This window comes from Sarcophilus harrisii, chromosome 3 (genome assembly GCF_902635505.1).
Source record: "Sarcophilus harrisii chromosome 3, mSarHar1.11, whole genome shotgun sequence".
Lineage (NCBI taxonomy): Eukaryota > Metazoa > Chordata > Mammalia > Dasyuromorphia > Dasyuridae > Sarcophilus > Sarcophilus harrisii.
The window spans coordinates 358006033-358028758 of NC_045428.1; the positions used below are offsets into that span (position 1 = coordinate 358006033).

The window sequence follows — 22726 nt, forward strand, 5'->3', positions numbered from 1 at the left end:
ACCCTTCTTAACCTCATGTGGAATATTCTTGGCAAAGCTACTAGACTGGTTTGCCCTTTTCTTCTCCAGCTCATAGGACATCTTCCTCCAGCTATAGGACAAGGAAACTGAGGCAAATAGGATTAAGTAACTTGTCCAGGCAATATAAGGTCATCATTTGCAGAATGTAGACCCCAAAAGAGCCCCATAATTATATGCCTTGAGTGAACATCCTAGATAAGTAAAAATGAATGCTAGTGAAAAAAGTCTGTTTTTCCTTAAAGTGATGTATCAGCTCAAAGTAAAAGAGTGTGCTTCATCTACCTCTACCAGTCAAGTTTAGACTGGTCTTTTGCATACTCTCTTGATGTAAGGTATGCAGCAGATGAAACCTTTGCCCTTCTCAAAATCCAGACACTAAGTCCTTACTGGGGTATAATTAACAGAAGATCTTAATTTTGAAAACCATTAGTCCCCAACTTTTTTATGAATAATTCTGATTTAAATACTCAAAGAAAACAAAACACAGTGTGGAAAGTTGAAAAGAAGTTTATTAACCACATCATCGCAAACAACTACAGTGTTTACAGAGGGTCATAAGCCATTTCCACATGCAAAACCGCAGGGAGACACAACAAGAATGGTCAAGGGCTTTGTGAACAGAATTTCCCCTTTCCAAAGGGGAGACAAATAATGAAATGGCTCTTCTTCAATGTTGATGTGAAGGGAAAATGTTTTTTACTCCACCAAGTACTATACTTGGAGCCAGAAGACTTCAGTTCAAATCCCACCTCAGACACTTAGAAGATGTGTGATCAAGGTAAATCCAGGGTAAATTAACCTCCCTGTGAGCTTATGTGTACATGAAGAGGCTGAATTCCACAGTCTCCAAGGTCCCTTACAGTCCTAAATCTATCTCATAAATATCCCTCTGGTCCTCTTGAGGCTCACTATTTGCAAATGACTAGCTATAAAGCTTGAATTCATTCAGGACAAAAATTTCCATACTAATATTCAGGTGTTGGCTTTTGGTTTTTTGGTTTGAAAAAATAGAAAACAGAACAAAACACAAGTAACTCACTCTCTCAAAGCCTATTCTCAGTGCTGGTAAAGAAAAAGCTATTTCCCAAGTTAGCTGATGCAATCAGACACACAGGAAACCTAAGGCACTTTCCTCTAAAGCACACATTTAGTCATAAACTCAATGACTCTTGGTAACAGAAATTCAGAGAACAAAGATGGTAATATACCATGAAGCAAAGGCTATTTTAGAACGAAAATCCATGCATAAAGCTTGCTCAGTAGTAAATTCCCATTCTAGAAAACATTTCTTTCTGACTAATGATTTGATAGGAATCCATGCAGCAGCATAAAGGAGACTAAAATTAGAACCTTAAGTAGTATAAAAACAGTACAGAATAACTATATCTTTTATCCATCCCTAAAGGAGGCAAGTATATACTTCTCAACAATTCTTAGAAGAGAGAGGCTACAGGACAGAACTCACAGGAGTAATAAAGGAAGAAATTGATAGCAGCTTTATACCCAGTGATGTGACCACAACCAGACAGAAAAGCCTCAATTATCAACTTACCCCTTACCATGAAGGACTCTTCTGTTCAGTCATTCTAAAAGGAGGGGCCTGGGTCCAAATCGTGATTAAGATTGTAAAATAATACTATTGAGCATTCACACAGCACTGTTCATCCAAGAATCACAAACATACCTCACTGAATTCATCCTCAGGCCTGTAAGGAAGGTATAAGATGACCCAGTCAAAATGGGCTTTTATTTAAAGGGATATGGCTTTAACTGGGTCATCCTGAAGTATTATTCCCCTTCTCAAGGAGCTGAGAAAATGCCTACATTGCCATTTAGGAATACTTAAAAGTTCAGCTTATTACTTAAATTATCTTTGTATAGCAGAGCTTTTTAAACTTTTTCCATTCATGACCTCTTTTCGCCAGAGAAATCTTTACATGACCCTGGGCGTGTAAGAAAATAAAATAGGAAAACAAATCAAACTTTACTGATAATAAATCATAATTTTGCAACCCCACATTCAGTTACAAGACTCCATATGGCTTCACAATCCCCAGTTTAAATAGCTGGGTCCTAGAATTTCATTGAATCAGCCTTAAAATCAATTATCATATGATCCAATAAATTATGAGACTACACGGAAAAAAGCAAAGTACAAGTCCCAGATTTGGCTGGAACATTTCTGTGATCTTAGATAAACAGCAACCTTAGTTAGGTAACCATATTTTCTTATTTGTAAAACAATTTAACCAAGGAGGGTTAAATGAATCAATGGGAGATACCACAATGCATCTGAGCTCATTCTCTGGTAAAAATAACAACCAGAAAAAAAAAAAAAAAAAAAAAAAAAAAAAAAAAAAAAAAAAAAAAAAAAAAAACCTGATCTGGGCTAAAAATCTAAAAAGAAGAAGGGAACAGTGAGTTTTAATGTCACATATTCTGTGAAGTGCCAGAACTTGGAAAACACCAGAAGCACCAAATCAGTTATAGCAGAAAAAACAAAAACAGAAAGAGCTTTTTTGAATACAAAAAATTAAGAAAACAATCTCTAGATAGTTGAAATATATTATCAACTTTTCTTCATGTGGCACACATATTTCTTAAAAGTTTTATGACATCTAAAATTTAATTTTCTATATATGGAAAAATGTTAAAATTTCAGCATATAAAATATGTGCATTTCATTTGGCTTAACTGTCATGCACTAGAGAATTAAGATGGAGTACATAGAGCACATAGAAGGCAGAAGATAGAATGGGAAATTATGGATCTGTACAGTCCTCGTCCATGCTTCTAACTCTTGATTCACATCTGAAATGATTAATAGTGTGCATACTTTGTGAATTTGGAAAATCATCAACTCTGAGAGATTAGAAAACACTGCCATTTAAAATAGAAGCTATAATAGCCTATAATTTCATACTGGAAAATTCCAGAGAGTTTTTTCAGCCTCTGGCTTAAAAGCCAAGGAGCAAAACAGAGAGTAGCTGAATAGGCAAGGAAGTATGACAATAAGATATTACTCATTACAATCCCAGCCCAGTTATGGTCTAGCAAGCCAGAAGAAATGAATTCCACTGCCCCACTACTCCTTTCCTTAAATATAAATTGATACATTTAACATGAAAAAATATAGTACTGAAACAAAGCAGAATTTGACTAATCTTGAATGATTACAATTTATACAGTCTAAATGATTTTGAGATTATAATACACAATGAAATTTTACAGCTTCAGTAAAAGGAGAGAAATAAGTAGTTGATTACTGTTCAATTAGTAGCTCCAAGCTAAAAACTGACCAAGTACAACACTACCACAAATAATTTTGCCTGACAGTTAAGAACAAAAGGATGTTACAGATGACAATCCCATGAAAGAAAAGATCATCTGCAGTCAGTAAATAACAAATATTTATGATTCTCCGTCAAACAAGTGGAAGAAAACATACAATACGTAGAATGCAACACAAACAATATGTATCTTCCTAGTCAGGAAAATAAGTGCTCAGTACAACCAGAATATAACTTAGTAAACTATTATAACTAGGAGCTCTACTTTTTATGCATCTCTTCTATTAAGGTCTTTAAACATTTTATAAATATTAAAAAAATTTCTTCAATAAATAAAGTTACTGGACAGTCTTGACTACTGAACTCAGGATCATCCAACATGGCTTTTCAACATGGTAGTCCGAGCCAACTTCAATCACACACAAAACTTCAACAAATAAAGGAACGGATTCTTCTGAAGATCAACAGATGATTCTTAAGTTCTGAAGCCAGATGATTCTGAAATTCTTTATCCTGTCATCAATATGCTTCTTCAACATCCGAATCCTAAATGGAGAAGAACCATGAATATGTTATGTACTGAGATCTAACATAGTGACCAAAATCCATGAAGCAGAGATAGCACTTCAGCAAATTAAGTCAAATTTTTCCCAGAATGTGGCTTAGTCAATACCTTGTACAACTTGAATATATCGAAATTACCACTGGGCAAATGAGAGCTAGATCTCTTAGCAACAGACACCTGCCATCTCCATTTCTGTCTCAAGGCCTCCTCCCCTCTTCTAGGTGCTTTCTGTCAGAGAAGATTCTGTTTCCCACAAGCTCTACGAACTATAAAAGGGCTCTAGTTACTGAATGAATTTAGACGCCTGCTTCATAGGAGCAGAGTTTCAGAACTAAAAGTAACCTTAAATCATCTAATCCATTTATTTTATGTAGAAGAAAACCAAGCTTCTAAGAATTTAGGATTCGTCCAAAATGGCTCAAGAGGCAGTATTCAAAGAGGCAGATCAGATCATCTGTTCCAAATGCAATGTCCTTTCAAGCCTAAGATGATACCTTCACATTTACAACCAGTGAAATTTTACATTTTAATAGCATAAAAGATTCTGTCAGAGGAAGAGAACAGTGGGTTTTAATGTCACATATCCTGAGGAATGCCAGAATTTGTAAAACCTCAGAAGCATCAAATCAGTAATAGCAGAAGGGGGGGGAAAAAAAAAAAAAGGAAAGTTTTTTGAATATCAAAATTAAGCTACAGAGAACTACCAAAATATCCTGAAAACCTTTCTTCATATGGCATACATATTTCTTGATGTCTTCTGGCAGATCTAAAATATCTTTTTAAGCCTTAAGAGCTTAAAACTTCAAAGACTTTTGGGACATCCTATATATTTAAACTCAAATTTATACTGTACATAATCAAGACATGTATTCATTTTATATTGTCAAAATATTTTATTCAAATGTGTCACTATCATATCCCTTTAATATCTTTGACCTTCATTTTACATATTCTGCTTAATTTAACAAGGAAAAGGAAAACAAGTCAGCTGAGAATTTTAAAACATAGAGCACTATAATGGTATTGAGGTGGGACTCTACAGCCAAATCCTGTTAAGTGCTAATCTGGTTATAAATTTGAGAAGAAAAAAACTTCACACCCCACACTAATAGGTGCATACCATACTTGAGGGCATAAATTTGATTTCTTCAAAGCTCCATATCAGAGAGCTAGCTATGACTGTATAAAAAATACTGAAACAACCAAGCAAACCCATAATGGGTCACAAGTACTAGAATGACAGCAGCCTTTCTGTTCTGAATTTAAAAAACAAAGCACCAGCTTTCCAATTCCTTATAGGGAGTTCATGTGGTAAAAGTCTATTCATGCTCCACAAAGTACAGAGATACATCTTTTTGAACAGAAATCCTGTGGATTTGTTCATTTTGCTTGACTATGCTTTTTTTTTTTTTTTTAAATTTTCTTTCTCTTAGTTGGAAATTGAGGTAGCAATAGTCATGCAATTTTTTTTCAAAAAAGAGCCACTGAAACATTTTTAAAACTCTATTCAAGCCACCTAAATGGCCACAAGATATCAAATAAGTAGAAAGGAGAAGCAGCCCCAAAGCCAATAGAGAACCACACATCCTTCCCCAAAATCCACCACCCTCAATATGGCAAGTTTAAGGGACTAAGAAGCTACAGAGAATAGGCTTTAAACAAAAGTGTGTATCATAACACAACACAGAGCGACCATCAGAAAGAAGAAATAATTTCTTCTCCACATTTCTGGCTAGTAAGGCAGAAGAGAGAAAAAGCATGGTGATGTAGACAGAATATCTCATTTGGAGTCAGACAACTAGGATTCAAGGGCCTAAATCATCTATATAATTAGCCTTTTGGAGAGAAACCTTATCTATGAAATGGGAATACTGCCTGGACCATCCACTTCACCTGACTGTTTTGAGGAACATATAAAATGCTATATGTAAGGTCATTGTAAGAGTAAAAAGAATAAATAATAAAAATCACAGAGAATGCTCCCTCGAAGCACAAGGGACATTTTATGTCCACAGAACAGGGGTAGAAACTGAGGTGTTTAGGGTTGATATGGGCTTCCTGTGTTTACAATTTTTTCAAACATCTAGTTCATGGTTCCCTCTGGTCCCACCTGCATTATTTCATCTAATACCACAACACAATGTGTTTCCTCAAAGTACTGAAAAGTTAAACAGACAGTTAAATGGAATAAATGGCTTACCAGACATTCAGCACAACGGGTACAAAGTCTTCTCATGCAGTCTTCATCTTCTCCCTGGTCAGTGCTATTTAAAAAAAAAAGTGTGCAGAATTGCTAACCATTATTAACCTTTGTAAACTCCATGAAATAATAACAATATCTGCTGTTGTTGCTGTTGAGTTGTGTCCAACTTTTTGTGGTAGTTGACAGTGTTAGCAGAGAGAAGAGGTCAGATAGGAGGTAAGGAAGTGAACTGACAAGAACTTGCAGCTTAAGAGAGGGGATGTGAGAGGAGTTCTCAAAGGAAGTAAATGAAAGAAAAATGGAGCTATTGAAACAAAAATTGAAAAGTTTTTTCTTCTCACTCTCTTTCTGTAACTGTGTCAAATATATCAAGAGTTCCACAAGGAAAAGAATTAAACTAGGTGATTTTCCTATTATTAAATTAATAATTATGTTTTTAAATAGTTCAGGCTTTCTAATTTAGATTTTATACTCAATAGCTTGTCTTTTATAAAATTTGGTTACCAAAACAGTGGGCTGGGGAAAAACTATTTCTATTCAGACTTTGTAAAAAGTTATAAAACTTTGTAAAACTTTAATCAATTTATTAAGCATCTGCTATATGCCAAATATTGGGAAAAGACAGTGCCTACCCTCAAGGAGCTTACAATCAAGTAAGGTAAAGAGCATGCAAATAAACATATGCAAAGCAGGCTATATACAGGATAAATAGGAAATAAAAATCACAGAGAATGCTCCCTAGAAGCACAAGGGGACATTTTAGTAGGCAAACACAAATTAGGCACCACAATTAAGAGGAATTGGTACACTATACACGTCTTAGATTGGCTAAAATGACTGGAAAAGATAATGACAAATGTTGGAGGGGATGTAGGAAAACTAGGACACTAATACATTATTGGTGGAGTTATAAACTGATCCAACCATTCTGGAGAGCAATTTGGAATCATGTCCAAAGGTCTATCATACTGTGCATACTGTTTGATCCAGCAGTGTTTCTATTGGGCTTATATCCCAAAGAGATCATAATGGAGGGAAAGGGACCCACATGTGCAAAAATGTGGCAGCCCTTTTTTGTAGTGGCAAGAAACTGGAAACTGAATGGATGATGAATGTTATAGAATATTATTATTCTATAAGAAACAATCAGCAGGATGCTTTCAGAGAGGCTTAGAGATTTACATGAACTGATGTGGAGTGAAATGAACAGAACCAGAAGATCACTGTACCCAGCAATAAGATTATACAATGATCAATTCTGATGGTTGTGGTTCTTTTCAACAACGAGATGATCTTGTGATGAAGAGAGCCATCCACACCCAGAGAGAGAACTATGGGAACGGAGTGTTTGTTGTTTGCTTGCATTTTATTTTCTTTCTCATTTTTTTCCTTTTTGATTTTTCTTATGCAGCAAGATAATGTATGCATATATTAGATTTACCATACATTTTTGCCATGTTTAATATATTGAATTACTTGCCATCTAGGGGAGAGGGTAGGGAAAAGGGGGGGATTGGAAACAAGGTTTAGCAAGGGTTAATGTTGAAAAATTATCCATGCATATTTTGAAAATAAAAATCTTTAAAATAAAAAAAGCAAAAAGATAATTAGGAGTTACTAGATGTGGCAAGGATCAAGTGACATCATAAAATTATGCCAATTTTTTAAAAAAGAAGAATTGGTAAGGGTTCCTGTAAAAGATGTGATTTTAATTGACTTAAAGGAAGTTAGCAGGGAAGGCAGTTAGCAGAGTGGAAGAGGAAGAGCATTCCCAGCAAGAGGGACAGCCAGAGAGAATGCCCAGAATCAAGAGATAGAGTGTCTTGTTTGTGAAATAATATGATGGTCAGTGTCAGTGGATTGAAGATTATGTGTTGGGGAGTCACATGTAAGAAACCTGGAAAACTAGGTAGGATCAAGATTATGAAGGGCTGTGAGTGTCAAACCAGGCATTTCATATTTGAATCTGGAGGTGATAGGAAGACAATGAAGTTTAATGTACAGAGAAGGGACGGTGTTATGGTCAGACCTTCACTTCAGAAAACACTCTAATCATCCCAAATTCTGCTTTCTAAGAAACAAAATCAAACCAGGATACATAAATTTCATTTTTAACCATATTTATGAAAGGCTTTTTCACAACTGTCCTCAGCAGCAGAATAAAAGGAAACTTTAAAAATGAAGGTTTATTAGCATAAGTGAACCAGGTCTGGGAGAAAAAAGACACTTTTAGAGGTTTGTGTCACTGCATGTTTCCCACCAAGCAAGACTAATAAATGAAAATGAGTCAAAACTCTAGTCAAACTTACTCATCTGAAACTTCAATAGATGACTTTTTGTAGCCAGGCTTGCTCTTCTTCTTTAGCCCTGCAGACTTCCTCCCCATTCTCACCAAGAGCAGAATGACCACCACAGCTGAAGGAATGAAGACAAGAATGGAGAGCAGTGCAGCAGAGGAGAGTTGGATGGCAAAACCTAGGCAAAAGGGAAGGAGAACAAAGTAAAAGGACCATCATTGATTGGGACTTTGGGGGGGGGAGGGGAGTAGGCTATTGGGGTTAGGTGACTTGTTCAAGGTCACACAGCTAGTGAGTGTTAAGTGTCTGAGATTGGATTTGAAATCATGGCCTCCTGAGCCCAGGGCTAGTGCTCTATGCTTTGCACTTTCTAGCTGCCCTTGATTGAGTCTTTAAGAAAGAATCGGAACGTTATTCCCATTGGCTTGACCTATTTAGGAAGATAATGAAAAATGCTTTTAAGGGGGGAAAATCCTTACTTATGTGCCTTTATGTATCTATTAATAAAATACACACTAAAATAAGGTAAATTTTGGTTAATTAACTCTTTCTGGACCTCTGTAAAATGTGAATGTTCTTTACACCTATTGTCACAGGGCTGCTATATGATGATGATAATGTATGCAAAAGGAAATTATACATTTTAAAATAAGGGTCAGTTATTAATATTAACTTGCTTGTCCTCAGTTTTCCAAGTTTTCTTGAACTTTTAAAATGGGAGATTCACAAGGGTAGGAATTGTGTCTCCTAGCTAGGAGTGTCTCCAACTGATGGAGACCTAGCACCTAGCAAAATGCCATTACACAGCAAGCACTACTAAATATGGTTTATTCACTCAAAGAATGTTCTTTAAGCTCCTTTCCTTTAAGGGGACACACACTGAAATCCTGTACCTGGTTCAAATTCACTCTAGCACTAGAGAAATCAACAACCCCTTTCATTTATGATAAGATATGAAAACAAGTTGGAAGAAAAGTGGGGAAGCTGCCTTTATCACCAACAGTAAGCCAGTATTTTCCTAAAGACTAAGGTTTATTTTAAGGTAAAAAGAGGGTAAGATAGGAGGACAGAATGGATAGAATTGGCCTAGATCCCAGGAGGATTTGAATTCCAATTCCGACTATACAGGACAGAAATCATTTAATCTCTACAAAGAGCCCTAGGTCAGTGTCGAATACTATAACTTGCACAGTAGGTGTAGATCTGCATTAATAGGAGTTACTCCAGAGAGCTTCCACACAGATGAAATCATTCATTGTAGTCTTGTTGTTCAAGCATTTTTTAGTTGTATCTTATTCTTCATGACCCCATTTGGGCTTTTCTTGGCAGAGATACTAGAGTGGTTTGGCATTTCCTTCTCCACCTCATTTTATAAAAGAGGAAATTGAGGCTAAGTGATTTGCTCAAGGCTCACACAACTAGGAAATGTGTAAGGCCTGACTTGAAGTCAAGAGTCTGGCACTCTAGACTTGGCACTCTATCCTAGCTTCCCAAGAAAATCATAATTCCAGTCAAACAAATAAAGTTGTTAAAAGAATTGAAAAGGTGATTCTGCTTATAAACTAAAAATGCAAAATTCATTCCAGCAAACTGATCTTTAACAAAGGAAATCAATTGGATCCAAAATTACCCAATCACTTGATGGACTTACAAGATAGGCTTGTAACTACCTTGGTCTGGAAAAGCAGGTATCACTTCAGTGGAAGTGGGAATGGGGAGTTATTTGCAACTCTCTTACCCCTTTCAGTGACTATCAGCTCTGTCATAGGAATATTGTGGTGAACATCTGGAGGATTCTTCACAGTACAGCTGAATGTTCCATTATCTCTCATGGTTGGGTTGCTTATGCTAATAGATGCATCGCCTCGGTAAACATCTCCAACCCAAGAAATTCGATCACGGAACGTGCCAGCTGTGGTTGGGTACTGGAAAGATTGATAATGAAAAATCTAAGAAAGAAAAAAAGATGAAGAAAAAAAGTCAATTACAAAGTGCTAAGCGAATTAAAATTTTAAAAAATACTATAGTTGCAGGTTTTCCCCCACCTTCATACGAGGATTTCTAAATGCTCTAAATGTAAACATTATCTTATAGATGAGGAAAAAGAATCAAGAAAAGTGACCACACCAAGTCAAAAAAAGAATCAGGGAAAGCATTTAAGAATTCTAAATCATTCTTCCTCAATAAACTTCCCTGAAAGTTTTTTAAATCTTCATTTCTCTCCTGTCAGAGTTAATTAAATTAGTTGGTAGGTATAATAATATGTAACTTCCTAGTTTTCTGACTTGAATATTAATGTAAATGCCCAGTCAGGCATACAAATGATGTTCAATAAATGAAATGCTTCCTTAACCAAACTCTTATTGTTTCTCAAGTAGTAAATGGGAAGATCACCCTAATGCACCTCCTTATGTTGGGTTGGGCAACTATTACTCATGCAATAACTGAAGGTACACATTTATTTTTCGTTTATTTATCTGACAGCAACTTGCCTTCCCACTCAAAAATCACAATTATTTAAAAGAAATCAACTTCCTAGGTAACAATGCTTGGTCAAACAGTACACATGGAAACCAGAGATTCTTGCTATAACCAACCTCTAGAAGATTTTCAGCATAGCCTACTCTTATGTTTCACCCAGCACACTGAGACCTTGAAGTTTATATAACCTCTGAGTGAGGTAACAGACAGAACTCCATAATTTGCTCAATAATCAGTCTGACTTAATCCTGACTAACAAAACATTACTGCTTTAGTCTCACTCATCTGATGTAGCTACCTCCTCTTTTTCAAATTATGAAAGCCCATTAATTCCAACTTTAATAAACTCTCTTTGAAAAATAGTACTACATAAGATTTGTTATTTTTGTTTAAGGTTTTCTGACCAGAATTTATGACCAAACAAGAGAGAAAGAGAGAGCATTCCAGGATATAAAATGAACAATTTTGATTATATCAAATTTGAAAAGTTTTGCACAAACAAAACCAATGCAGACAAGACTGGGGGGAAAAAAGTAAGAAACTGGGGGGTGAAGGTGGAATTTATAGCAAAATATTCTGATTCTTTCTCAAATATATAGAGAACTGCATCAAATTTGTAAAAAATATAAGCTATTCCACAATCAATACATGGTCAAAGGAAACAAAATTTGCAGAAGAAAAAATTAAAACCACTTGTAGTCATATGAAAAAAAAACGCTTTAAACTCCTACTGATTAGAAAAGTACAAATTAAAACAACTCTGAGTACTACCTTATGCCTATCAGAATGGCTGAAATAACAGAAAAGGAAAATGGCAAATGTTGGGGGGGATGTGGAAAAATTGGAACATGAAAGGACTTTTCCTGGAGCTGTGAACTGATCCAACCATTCTGAAAAACAATTTGGAACTATGCCCAAAGAGCTATAAAACTGTGCATACCCTTTGATCCACCATTACTTCTCCTAGATTTCTTCCCCCAAGAGATCAAAGAGAAAATATAAAGACCTAGATGTACAAAAAATATTTATAGCAGCTCTTGTCGTGGTAGCAAAGAACTAGAAACTGAGGACATTCCTATCAATTGGGAAACAGCTGAATAAAACTATGGTACACAATTATGATGGAATACTATTGTGTTATAAGAAATGACCAGCAGTATACTTTCAGAAAAACCTGGAAAGGGCAGCTACATGAGACACTGGATAGAGCATTGGCCCTGAAGTTAGGAGGACCTGAATTCAAATTCAGACACTTAACACTTACTAACTGTGTGATTACAGGCAAAACCCCAATTACCTCACCAAAGAAAAACCTGAAAACTTACAGACTTACAGAATTTGATGCAATACAAAATAAGCAGAAGCAGGAGAATATTTTACACAATAAAAATAATATTTTTTGTATGATGATCAATTGTAAATGAGTTAGCTATTCTCAGCAATACAATAATCTAAGACAATTCCAAAGGGACTTATGATGAAAAATGCTATCTATTCTGAATTATTTGAAGTTTGAAGAAAAAAAGAGACCACAAATGTTACCTAACTTCTTCACTGCACCAATATTTTCCTCCCCACTTGTACCCCATGTGGCAGGCAGGCATGAGTCCTGAAGTAACTCTTTTTAAAAAAATTTTTTTATTAAAGCTTTTTATTTTTCAAAACATATGCATGGACAATTCTTCAACATTAACCCTTGCAAAATCTTGTATTCCAATTTTCCCTCCTTCCCCCACACCCTCCCCTAGATGGCAAGTAGTTCAATATATGTTAAACATGGCCCAGAGTAACTCTTAGAGCTTATTGTTTTAAATAAGCCCTGACAGTTAAAAAAAAAAAAAAAAAAAAAAAATGATGAGCAAATCTGGGACTTTGTTTAAAGAACTATTTTACATACACCTGCAAATTTAATATTCCTGCCTGTCATAGGCCAAGGATATCAATAAAAGCACAAAAAGAAAGTCTTATGGCATTACCATCTTCAATTGGACATTTACAATGGGATTCAAACATATCTAAATCATATACACATGACTAGAGTTCATTAAACAATCCAAATTACAAGACCATCTGCCACCAACAGCACCTACCAAACTAAACTATACTTATGCTATCATTCTCTTCAAAGAAAGATGTGTAAATCAGTGTGGATGCTGTACACACTGTGAAAAGGTGCTCCAGCCCACGGGGCAAGGAGCAGAGAACATACTTAATGGAGTTATACAAATCCATCTGCCCACATGAGATAACTAAAGGTAACAGAAAGGGGATAGCTTTCACAGACAGAGAATAAAATATCTTTAGTTGGAGCACCAGAATGAATTCTCTAAAAATTAGTTTATGTTTATATCCAACAGTCATGAGAATGTAAGTCTATTAAATCTGAAAGTGAAGTTATGAAATCAGGAAATAAAAACAAGAGAAGGGAAATACATTTCCTATGACTCTCTAATAACTTATTACAAGATTCCTAAAGTTCAAAATGGAAAATACAAGATTCCTAAAATTCAAAATGGAAAATAAGGCAAATGGCATAACAAAAGGTATCTTATCCTCTGAAATAAATTAGCTGGCTATATTCTTACTGATATGCTCATTCCAAAAGGAGAAAATTTGAAGTTTGTCGGTCCTGTTTGTTGGAAAGTCCCAAAACAACTTACTGTCTCTGTGCGACTGCTGGTAGGAGGTCGATAAGTCCAATCTATTGTGAGCTTGTCAGAGACAGGAGAAGATGATCTGAAGGTGCATTTCAGCTTGATACTTTCTCCAATATAACCTCGAACATGGGCATCTGCTTTAATCTCCAATGAAAGGACTGTGTAAACACCTAAAAAAAGCCAAAATATTTATAAATGTATTATTTACTTGGGAAGAGATGTAAGACAGATGTAAGCAAAAGTTCCTATTATGAATTCAATAAAGGGGGGGGAGGGGAAATGTAACTTCGTTCTGCTTATGATCTTATAACCCTGTGCCAATTACTTGACCTATCTGTACCTCAGTCTCCTTATCTGTAAAATAAAAAGGTTTGACTAGAAGAGCTCCGCAGCCTGTTCAAAATCTACGACCTGACTATTAAGGCTCTTAACTGGGAATAACAGTGGAATGGGAGGCAGGGTGCTACTGTAACCAATAGGTATACTTTATCACCACTACAAGTGTAAACAATGTGTAAAACCTGGCTACTAACTAGAACATAAGACTTGCAGCCAAATTGAACAGAGACGAACAGATTCACAGTCCTGATTCAAAAGAGCATGTTATGAGTATGTCAGCTTTTACTGAAGAAAGGATTTTCATTCAAATATAATACCATTATATTTTCTTATGAAAACTCCAGCTATCACCATTGCCACCACTGCCTTAAGAAAGAACTTATAGGGGCAGCTAGGTGCCACAGTGGATAGAGCACTAGCCCTGAAGTTAGGCAGATGTGAGTTCAAAGAACTCAAAAATAGGCTATATCTTTTTAAATCATCTACAGGCTCACTTCTTCCAAGCTCACCTAATATTAAAATATTTCATTCCTCCCTCTCTGAAAAAAAATTGGCACCATCTTCTGATCTCTGACTTCAGAAGCCACTAGTAAAGATTCATCTTCCACTAGATAGCCATCTATTTATAAAAGCATATAAACTGCTCTTTATTCTCTCTGATTCTCGTGGCATGCCCTGAGCTATTCCCCATCTCTATTTCCTTATGTCTTTCTTCCTATTCTTTTCTCCTCTCCCCCAGTTAACTCTTCAAATCCTGCTGTGAACTCAGGAGTTAATTACACAAACCTAACTCTTTTTTATTTAAATTTCACTAAATACAAATTTGACATTCGTATGTTTTTCTCCAGACAACTCCATTTGTCCTTTTTAAAGAAAGGTGCCAAGTCTAGAGTCTCAACTAACAAAAAATTGACTAATGCTAAGTACAATACTGTTGCATTTATAGCTTCACCCCACTTTGTATGGTATCATGGAGAGGAGAAAAAAAGCAAATAAAAGGCACATAAATCTCCAATTCATCCTGCAGAATAATGCTAGTTTAATCTTAAATAAAAAAGCATTTATTAAATACTATGTGCCAGTCAGCACGCTAACCACTGGGAATATAAAGAAAAAGGCAAAAACAGATCCTGGCCTAAACATGAAAGTGTATGTGTGTGTGCACGCATGTTGGTGTGTGTGGTATGTTTATAATATAGTCCTTAGCAGGGACAACACCAGAAGCTGATGTAGTCAAGAAAAACCTCATATAGAAATGGCACTTGAGTTGAATCTTAGAGGAAGCCAGGGATTAGAAGAAACAAAAACATGGAGGACAAACATTCCAGGGAAAGCTAGAGTATAAGCACAGAAATGGGAGATAGAGTATCATGGGAGATAGAAGAACAGCAAATAATCAGCAAGGCTACATAGTAGACTATGTAGAAAGGTGTACTACATAAGGCTAGAAAGCTAGGAAGAGTTTTTAAAGCTTTATATTTAATCCTAGAGATGATAGGAAACTACTGAAGTTTCCTTTATCAGGGGTTGAGAGTGGCATAGCATAATCAGACTTGGATTTTAGGAAAATCACTTTGACAGCTAGGAGAGAACCAATTAGAGTAAGGAGAGGTTTGGTTTAAGCAGAAGGATGTGGCAATATCCAGATGAGAGATGAGAAGATCCTGAAATAGGGAGACATATAAATGAGTAGAGAAGAGACATATAGGAAATATGTTATGGAAACAGAAATGATAAGTTCATTGTCTATATGAGGTGAGGAAGAGTGAAGAGTCAGCTAGAAGGGGGATGGTGCCCTCAACAGTAGTTGTTACAGTAAAGTTCAGAAGTTTGCAATATCTGAGTTTGAGATGACTACAGGATATCCAATTTGAAATATCCAAGAAGCAGTTCATAATATAAGGCTGGAACTCAGAGAGGAAATTCAAGTCAATTATATAGATCTAGGAGTCATCTGTACAGAGATGATAATTCAACACATGGACGCAAATTAGATCACCAAGGGAAAGAGTAGAGGAAGAAGCCAGTCCAGGGTAGAGTCTAAGGAGTACACCCACTGTTACTGAGCATAACCAGAATGATGATCTAGCAAATGAGACTAAGAAATAATGATCCTAAAGCAACAGAAGAACTAAGGAACAAGTGTCATGAAAACCCAGAGAGGTAAGAAAATCAAGGAGGAAAAAAGATATCAACAAAGTCAAATGCTACAGAGTGGTCAAGAAGGATGAAGCCTGAAAAAAAGCCACTGGTCAGTTTGCAGAGGGCAGTTTCAGTTGAATGATAAGGTTGGAAATATGAGGATATAAAAGAGGGTGAAAAGAAAGGACATGAAGTTACCAAGTGTAGACAATTTATTTTGCCTCTATTGCCTTAAAAGGCAATAAATTGTGGTATATGATTGTAACAGAATACCATTGTGCTACAAGAAATGACAAGTAGATAGATTTAAAAAAAAATCTGGAAAGACAAAATTGATCCAAAGTGAAATAAGCAGAAACAGGAGAACACTACACAGTAATAAATACTGTACAATGAACAGCTGTGAATGACTCAAAAATATAATGATCTAACACAATTCCAAAGAATTCATGGTGAAAAATACTATACACATCCAAAAATGAAAAAAAATGGCATCTGAAGGCAGATTGAAACACACTATTTTTCACTTTTTTTTTTCCTTTTGGTCTGTATCTTCTTTCATATCATTAATATGGAAGTAATTTGCATGACTGCATATTTGTAACCTACAATAAACTGATTACCATCTCAGGGGAGGATGAAACTGAGGGAGGGAGGAAAAAAAATTTGGAACTCAAAAATAATTTTTGAATTAATGCTAAAAATTATCTTTACATGTAATTGGGAAAAATATTATTAAAAAAATAAAAGATAAAATTATCAAAATAGCGCTGAAATTTCACCATATACTCAGCAATCTGAAAAAGATGAGAACAGTCAATAGTAGAGGAGTAGTTAAAAGACAATGCATATTTACGAATGGGTACAATTATTCTAAAAAGCAACCTGGAATTATACAATTACTAAAAGGGTCATATCCTTCAAATTAGTGATTCCATTGCTAGGCTTATACCCAAAGGAGGAATGACAGAAAGAAAGGTTCTATATATACCAAAATACTTTTAGCAGCACTGTTTGTAGTAGCAAAGAAGAGGAAAAAATAGGTATCTATTAACTGGGAAGATGAATAAGCAAATTTTGGCACATGAATATAATGGAATTACTGTACTAGAAGAAATAATGAACATGACAAATACAAAGCATCAAAAGACTTATGAAAATTAATAAAAAAAACAAGCAGAACCAAGAAAATATACCCAATAACTCCAACAATACAAAACAAAAGAGGAGCAACAAAAACAATTTAAATTGAATCCTCTGGCATATTGAGCAAATTTGATTCCAAAAAATAGATATAAGAAGACATCTTCCTCCAATCTATTGTGGAAGTTGGGACTAGGTAACCTACTGTATATAACATCAGATTTATTTGATAAAATGTTGTTTAATATTCTGAGTTTTTTTTCCTTAACTTCTTCCTTTTTCATACTTTATAAGGGATGCTTCTCTGGCATGGAGAAAAGAGAAAAACATAGTAGGAAATATAAATAATATAAAAACGAAAGATAAAAATATTTTATTAAAAAACTGATAATAATAGGGCAATATTCTTATGTTAGAGAAAAGTCAATTGGGCTATAACTGAACCAGACCTGTTTTCAAAGGGTGAAAAGGAAAAACAAATAAAGAGAAGCATTGTACCAAAAGTCTACCACTTAGGACATTTAAAAGAAAAAAGGCCAAAAACTCTAGAAGTCAATTATCACAACATTATTTGAAATGGATCTGTTGTTCCTATGGCTCACACTAGTCTAGTAACAGCTCTCCCTAACAACCCATCCACTTGTTTACATCCTCCCCATCCCTTGTACCTTCATAAATCCTCCTCAGGAGTCCAATAAAACAGATTTCTAATCATCAGTCAATCATTTCTCAAATGGCTGCTATGTTCCCAGAACTATGCTAAGTGCAGGACTCACAAAGAAAAGTAAAGGATGATCCTGTCCTGAAGAAGCTCAAAGTTTTAATGGAGACATATAAACAATGTACAGGATAAATTGGAAATAATCAACAGAGGAAAAGTCCTAGATTGACTGAGAACTGGGAAAGGCTTCTAGTTGAAAGTGGGATTTTAGTCCACACTTGAAGGAAGCTAGGAAAGTTACAAGAAAGTATCAATGTGAAGAGGATGGTATAAAAGGTTGCAGAGAAATGGAAAATAAAAAAAGATGAGGACTGAAAAAAGGCTATTGGATTTGACAAGGAAGAGCTCACTGGAAATTTTGAGGTGAGAATTTTCCATGGAATAATGACATCAGAAGCCAGACTGCAGAGGATTACAAAGAAAACAAGAGGAAATTAAGTAGAACTCTCTATTAGGGAGAACCTCTTCAAGTTAAGCAAAGAAAGGAAAGCCAGGGGATGACAGTAGAATGGAAGGATCAAATGAAGATCTTCAAAAACTGGGGGAGTCATAGGCATGTTTATAGGCAGCAGAGAAACAGTAATGGAAAGGGACAGATTGTCAGTGAGTCAATAAACATTTATTAAATACCCACTGTTAGCACTCACTGTGCTAAGTGATGGGGAAGAAATATGGGAAAGAAATAAAAAGTCCCTGTCCTTCAAAGAGCTTACAATCTAAAAGGGGAAGATAATATACAAGAAAAGTCAGAGAAATCCCGTAGAACAGCCAAGTGAGAATTAAGGCCATTTAACCTGGGCTCCCTACTTAAATGGAGATTTGAGGAGTTCATAGTTCCACTCTTCAGGGACAGAGAGTGACAAGGAGGTGGAGTACCAGAGCTGATATAATCTTGCAGAAAGATATGGTTTTCCCAGTGAGATTTCTAGGGCATGATGGAAAAGAAAGAGAAGATTCAAATTAAATAAGAATGTAAGGATGATTGACAGGACAATATGCTGGAGAAGATTAGAAGGAAAGGAATCACTCCGGCATGCAGTGGTTTGCCTTAGTAAGAAGGGTCACTTCCTCAGGTGAGACAAGGGTGTAGGATATAGGGAAAGGAGGTCACTACATTCTAGGAAATATGAGATAAGAAGGGTGAAGAAGCTTTCAATGAATGGTCTCAATTTTTTTCAGTAAAATATGATGCAAGAAGATAGGAAATGAGGGAATGGAGGAAGTTTGAAGTCCTAATGAAGCATGCAGGTTGTCTATTAATCACTAATTCTGATATTATTATACCTCTTTTAAAGCAGTAGCCTACTTAAACCCACTGCATCTTTCTATAATCCCCTCTGGTGATCTACAATTCAGCATATAATTTTCAAATTTGAATACATCAATCGAAGTTAAAGAAATTCTGGAGGCAGCTAGGTGGTGCAATGGATAGAATGCCAGCCCTGAAGTCAGGAAACTTAAGTTCAAATCTGACCTTAGACACTTAAGACCACCTGGTAGTGAGGCCCTGGGCAAGTCACTTAACTCCAATTGCCTCAGAAAAAAAAAAAAAAAAAAAAAATCAAAAGTAATTCTTAAGTACTTGAAGTAACTTTAAAGATTAGTTTGAAATTAACTATAATTTATTTGATAAGTTTCATTTCCTTTCTTTATATTGACATGTGAACATAACTGAACACTGACAAACCTATATATACTATACAACTAATTAACACTTGCTAAATTTAAATCTGAACATTTTCTGCATGGAAGTGGGGACAGCATTTCCTTGGAGTTTGGAATTAAATACAGTATTGCAAAAGAGCTTAGTTGAAAAACTGGACACCCATTATGACATAGCCACTTACCTGGGAGGGGTCAGGGAGTATATGAGAAGCATGGGTATTAGTCACCACATTAAAAACTCCTCCACCTTAAACTTCTGAGACCCAAGAAACCAAGATTTGGGCTTTAAGGGTTCCCTTTCAGAAGTTTCCTTGACGAAAAGAATTTTCCTGCTATTTAGCTTACAGGAAAGTGGTATCCACTTCTGATTATTAACAGAACAAAAAAGTCATACTACAATTTGGATAGAAAACTCAGACTACAATTTGGATAGAAAACTCATACTTCAATTTGGATAGAAAACTCATACTACAATTTGGATAGTCAGAGAATAGCAAACTATCCTTCCAGGAATTAAATACAAGGGGGGCGGGGGGAGTTAAAGAGATGAAGAGAGGAATGACAGTTGGGGATTTCATTTATTCCTGGGGTTAAAAAACAAAATTTACATACTTTTCAACTCAATTTAAACTGCTCTAAATTTAAGAATTGGGGGCAGACAATAGCATATTCTCTTTACTCAAGAGCATATTTCATATTAACTTTCTTCAACAAATAAAAACTAAAGTCAAATAATTTTGTTTTAGAATACTGTCCCTGCCATTTCTTTTTAGGAGGGAAAAGGAAGAAAGGGAAGGAGGGAGGAAGAAGGAAAGAAAGGAGGAAAGGAAGAAAGGAATTTGGAATATAGGACGCCTATTTTCAGTCTTTTAAATATCAAGGCTAATGTGCCACAAAATGTTAAGAGGCGTCTATTTCTAAATAATGTACCCATTACATTATTTTGTATTAAAGTTTTATATATATACATATATATAATATTATATAAGTTATATATATAATATATATATATTAAAGTTTTATATATATTATATATATTAAAGTTTAATATATACATATATTATATAAAAGTTATATATATATTATATATATTAAAGTTTTATATATATTATATATATTAAAGTTTAATATATACATATATTATATAAAAGTTTATATATATATATATATTAAAGTTTTATATATATTATATATATTAAAGTTTAATATATACATATATTATATAAAAGTTATATATATATTATATATATTAAAGTTTTATATATATTATATATATTAAAGTTTAATATATACATATATTATATAAAAGTTATATATATATTATATATATTAAAGTTTAATATATAATATATATTATATAAAAGTTATATATATATTATATATATTAAAGTTTTATATATATTATATATATTAAAGTTTAATATATACATATATATTATATAAAAGTTATATATATATTATATATATTAAAGTTTTATATATATTATATATATTAAAGTTTAATATATAATATATATTATATAAAAGTTATATATATATATTATATATATTAAAGTTTAATATATACATATATATTATATAAAAGTTATATATATATTATATATATTAAAGTTTTATATATTATATATTAAAGTTTAATATATATTATATAGTTATAAATTATATATATATATATATTATAAGTTTAATATATATATATATATATATATAAAGTTATATATATATATTATATATATTAAAGTTTTATATATATTATATTATATATATTAAAGTTTTATATATTATATTATATTATATTATATTACATTATATATATTAAAGTTTTATACATTATATTATATTACATTATATATATTAAAGTTTTATATATTATATTATATTATATTATATTTATGGTACATTATCTAAAGTTTCAGACTAGAGAAGAGAGAAGCTTTCAAAGCTGCCCTTATTTCAATTTGGCTTTGAACCTCCATGACATTTGTTAAGACTTTCTGACATTTCTGCTCTCTAGACTCAGAAACAGTTTAGGATTTCTTTTTTTCACATTCTTGGGGCTTTGAACCGTCGCAAGAAACTCCTGGTTGAATCTGTTTCTTTCTCACTGGGTGAGACGATTCAAGCCCGCCAAGTCCCGAATCCGGTACAAGTGAGGCGCTCAACTCCAAGCTTCCCCATCACCCAGAGCCAAAAGCGGACCTCCCTCCTCTGGGGACCCCCCACCCGGAAGCGGAAGAGCGACCATCTTCCTCCCCCCTATTTAAAAAAAAAAAACACCCGGAAGTAGGTGCAAGCAGTTCGCGCACTCACCCTGAAAGAACAGAATACTCAGCACCCGGGAGACAGCGCGGCAGCGGCCCCCAGCCGAGCCGCTCGGCCGCATCCCGGCACCACCGCCTTTGCCAGGGAAGGCTTTGTTTTCAGCTCTCTCGACCCACACAGGTGATACCGGAAATGACGAATAGGAAGGGCGGGCGCCAACCAAGAGCAAGATGGCCACCTGCGGTTGTCATGGGAACGCGTCATGGCCCTGCTCACCTGAGCATTCTATGGGGCGCCTATAATGCAGCCGGGAATGAGAAAGCTCTTTACTCATCTACTTGAAAATTCATTTTCAAGCATTCGAGCAGTCTAAATCGCTTGCCTGTGGAAGGGGAGTTCCGCGGCTCGGGGTATAACCTGATACTGTAAGGACCGTTATTGATGCGCGGGATAGCCGCGGGTAGATGTTAGGGAATGGGCTACCTGCCCGGGCAGACTCCCCCGGGGTGTCTGTCAGAGCTGGGAGGGAGCCTTTGCTTCAGAGGAGAGAGTGTGTGTATATATGCCTGGGGATGTCAGTGCCTACCTAAGCTGGGATGCAAGAGAAGTTCGGATTCCCAGAGCAATAGCGTCTTTAAAAATTAAGTGGGATTTGCCAGTCCCAGCAGCAGTAAGCCAGCCGTGCAGTTTATCACTGGGCTTGAAGTAGTTACAAGAAGGATGGTGACAGGCCTTTCAAGAGGGAAAAAATGTGCCTTATGTCAAGCACTGTTCAGGTTTTTATTGATTCCAGATCTTTTGATCAATACTAGATCCGAAGGGTGTTTGATGAAACTAAGATGAAACCAAAAATATGCTTTAGCATCTAGAGAATAATAGAATGTTATATTTGGGGTTCTGTTCAGGTTTTTATTGATTCCAGATCTTTTGATCAATACTA

General features: G+C 35.0%; 1 protein-coding gene across 1 annotated transcript; it reads right to left on the reverse strand.

The window, feature by feature from the left end:
- Positions 1-1780: 1780 nt before the first annotated feature.
- MPZL3 (myelin protein zero like 3) lies at positions 1781-21920 on the reverse strand. The gene is made up of 6 exons (XM_003764178.4): positions 21835-21920; positions 13518-13684; positions 10115-10325; positions 8389-8554; positions 6077-6140; positions 1781-3857 (listed from the first exon to the last, which is right to left on the reverse strand). The coding sequence occupies exons 1-6, from the start codon at positions 21905-21907 to the stop codon at positions 3831-3833; spliced, it is 708 nt and encodes a 235-aa protein (XP_003764226.1). The 5' UTR covers positions 21908-21920; the 3' UTR covers positions 1781-3830.
- Positions 21921-22726: the final 806 nt, after the last annotated feature.

What these genes read in the sequence shown, in the direction of transcription:
- MPZL3 (XM_003764178.4), bottom strand. Translation starts at nt 21,907, where the DNA reads ATGCGGCCGAGCGGCTCGGCTGGGGGCCGCTGCCGCGCTGTCTCCCGG. An exon ending in GAGTATTCTGTTCTTTCAGG is followed by an intron (nt 13,685 to 21,834) that starts GTGAGTGCGCGA and finishes GGCTTTTTTTAG; the next exon opens with GTGTTTACACAGTCCTTTCA. An exon ending in TCTATTGAAGTTTCAGATGA is followed by an intron (nt 6,141 to 8,388) that starts GTAAGTTTGACT and finishes TTTTTTAAATAG; the next exon opens with CACTGACCAGGGAGAAGATG.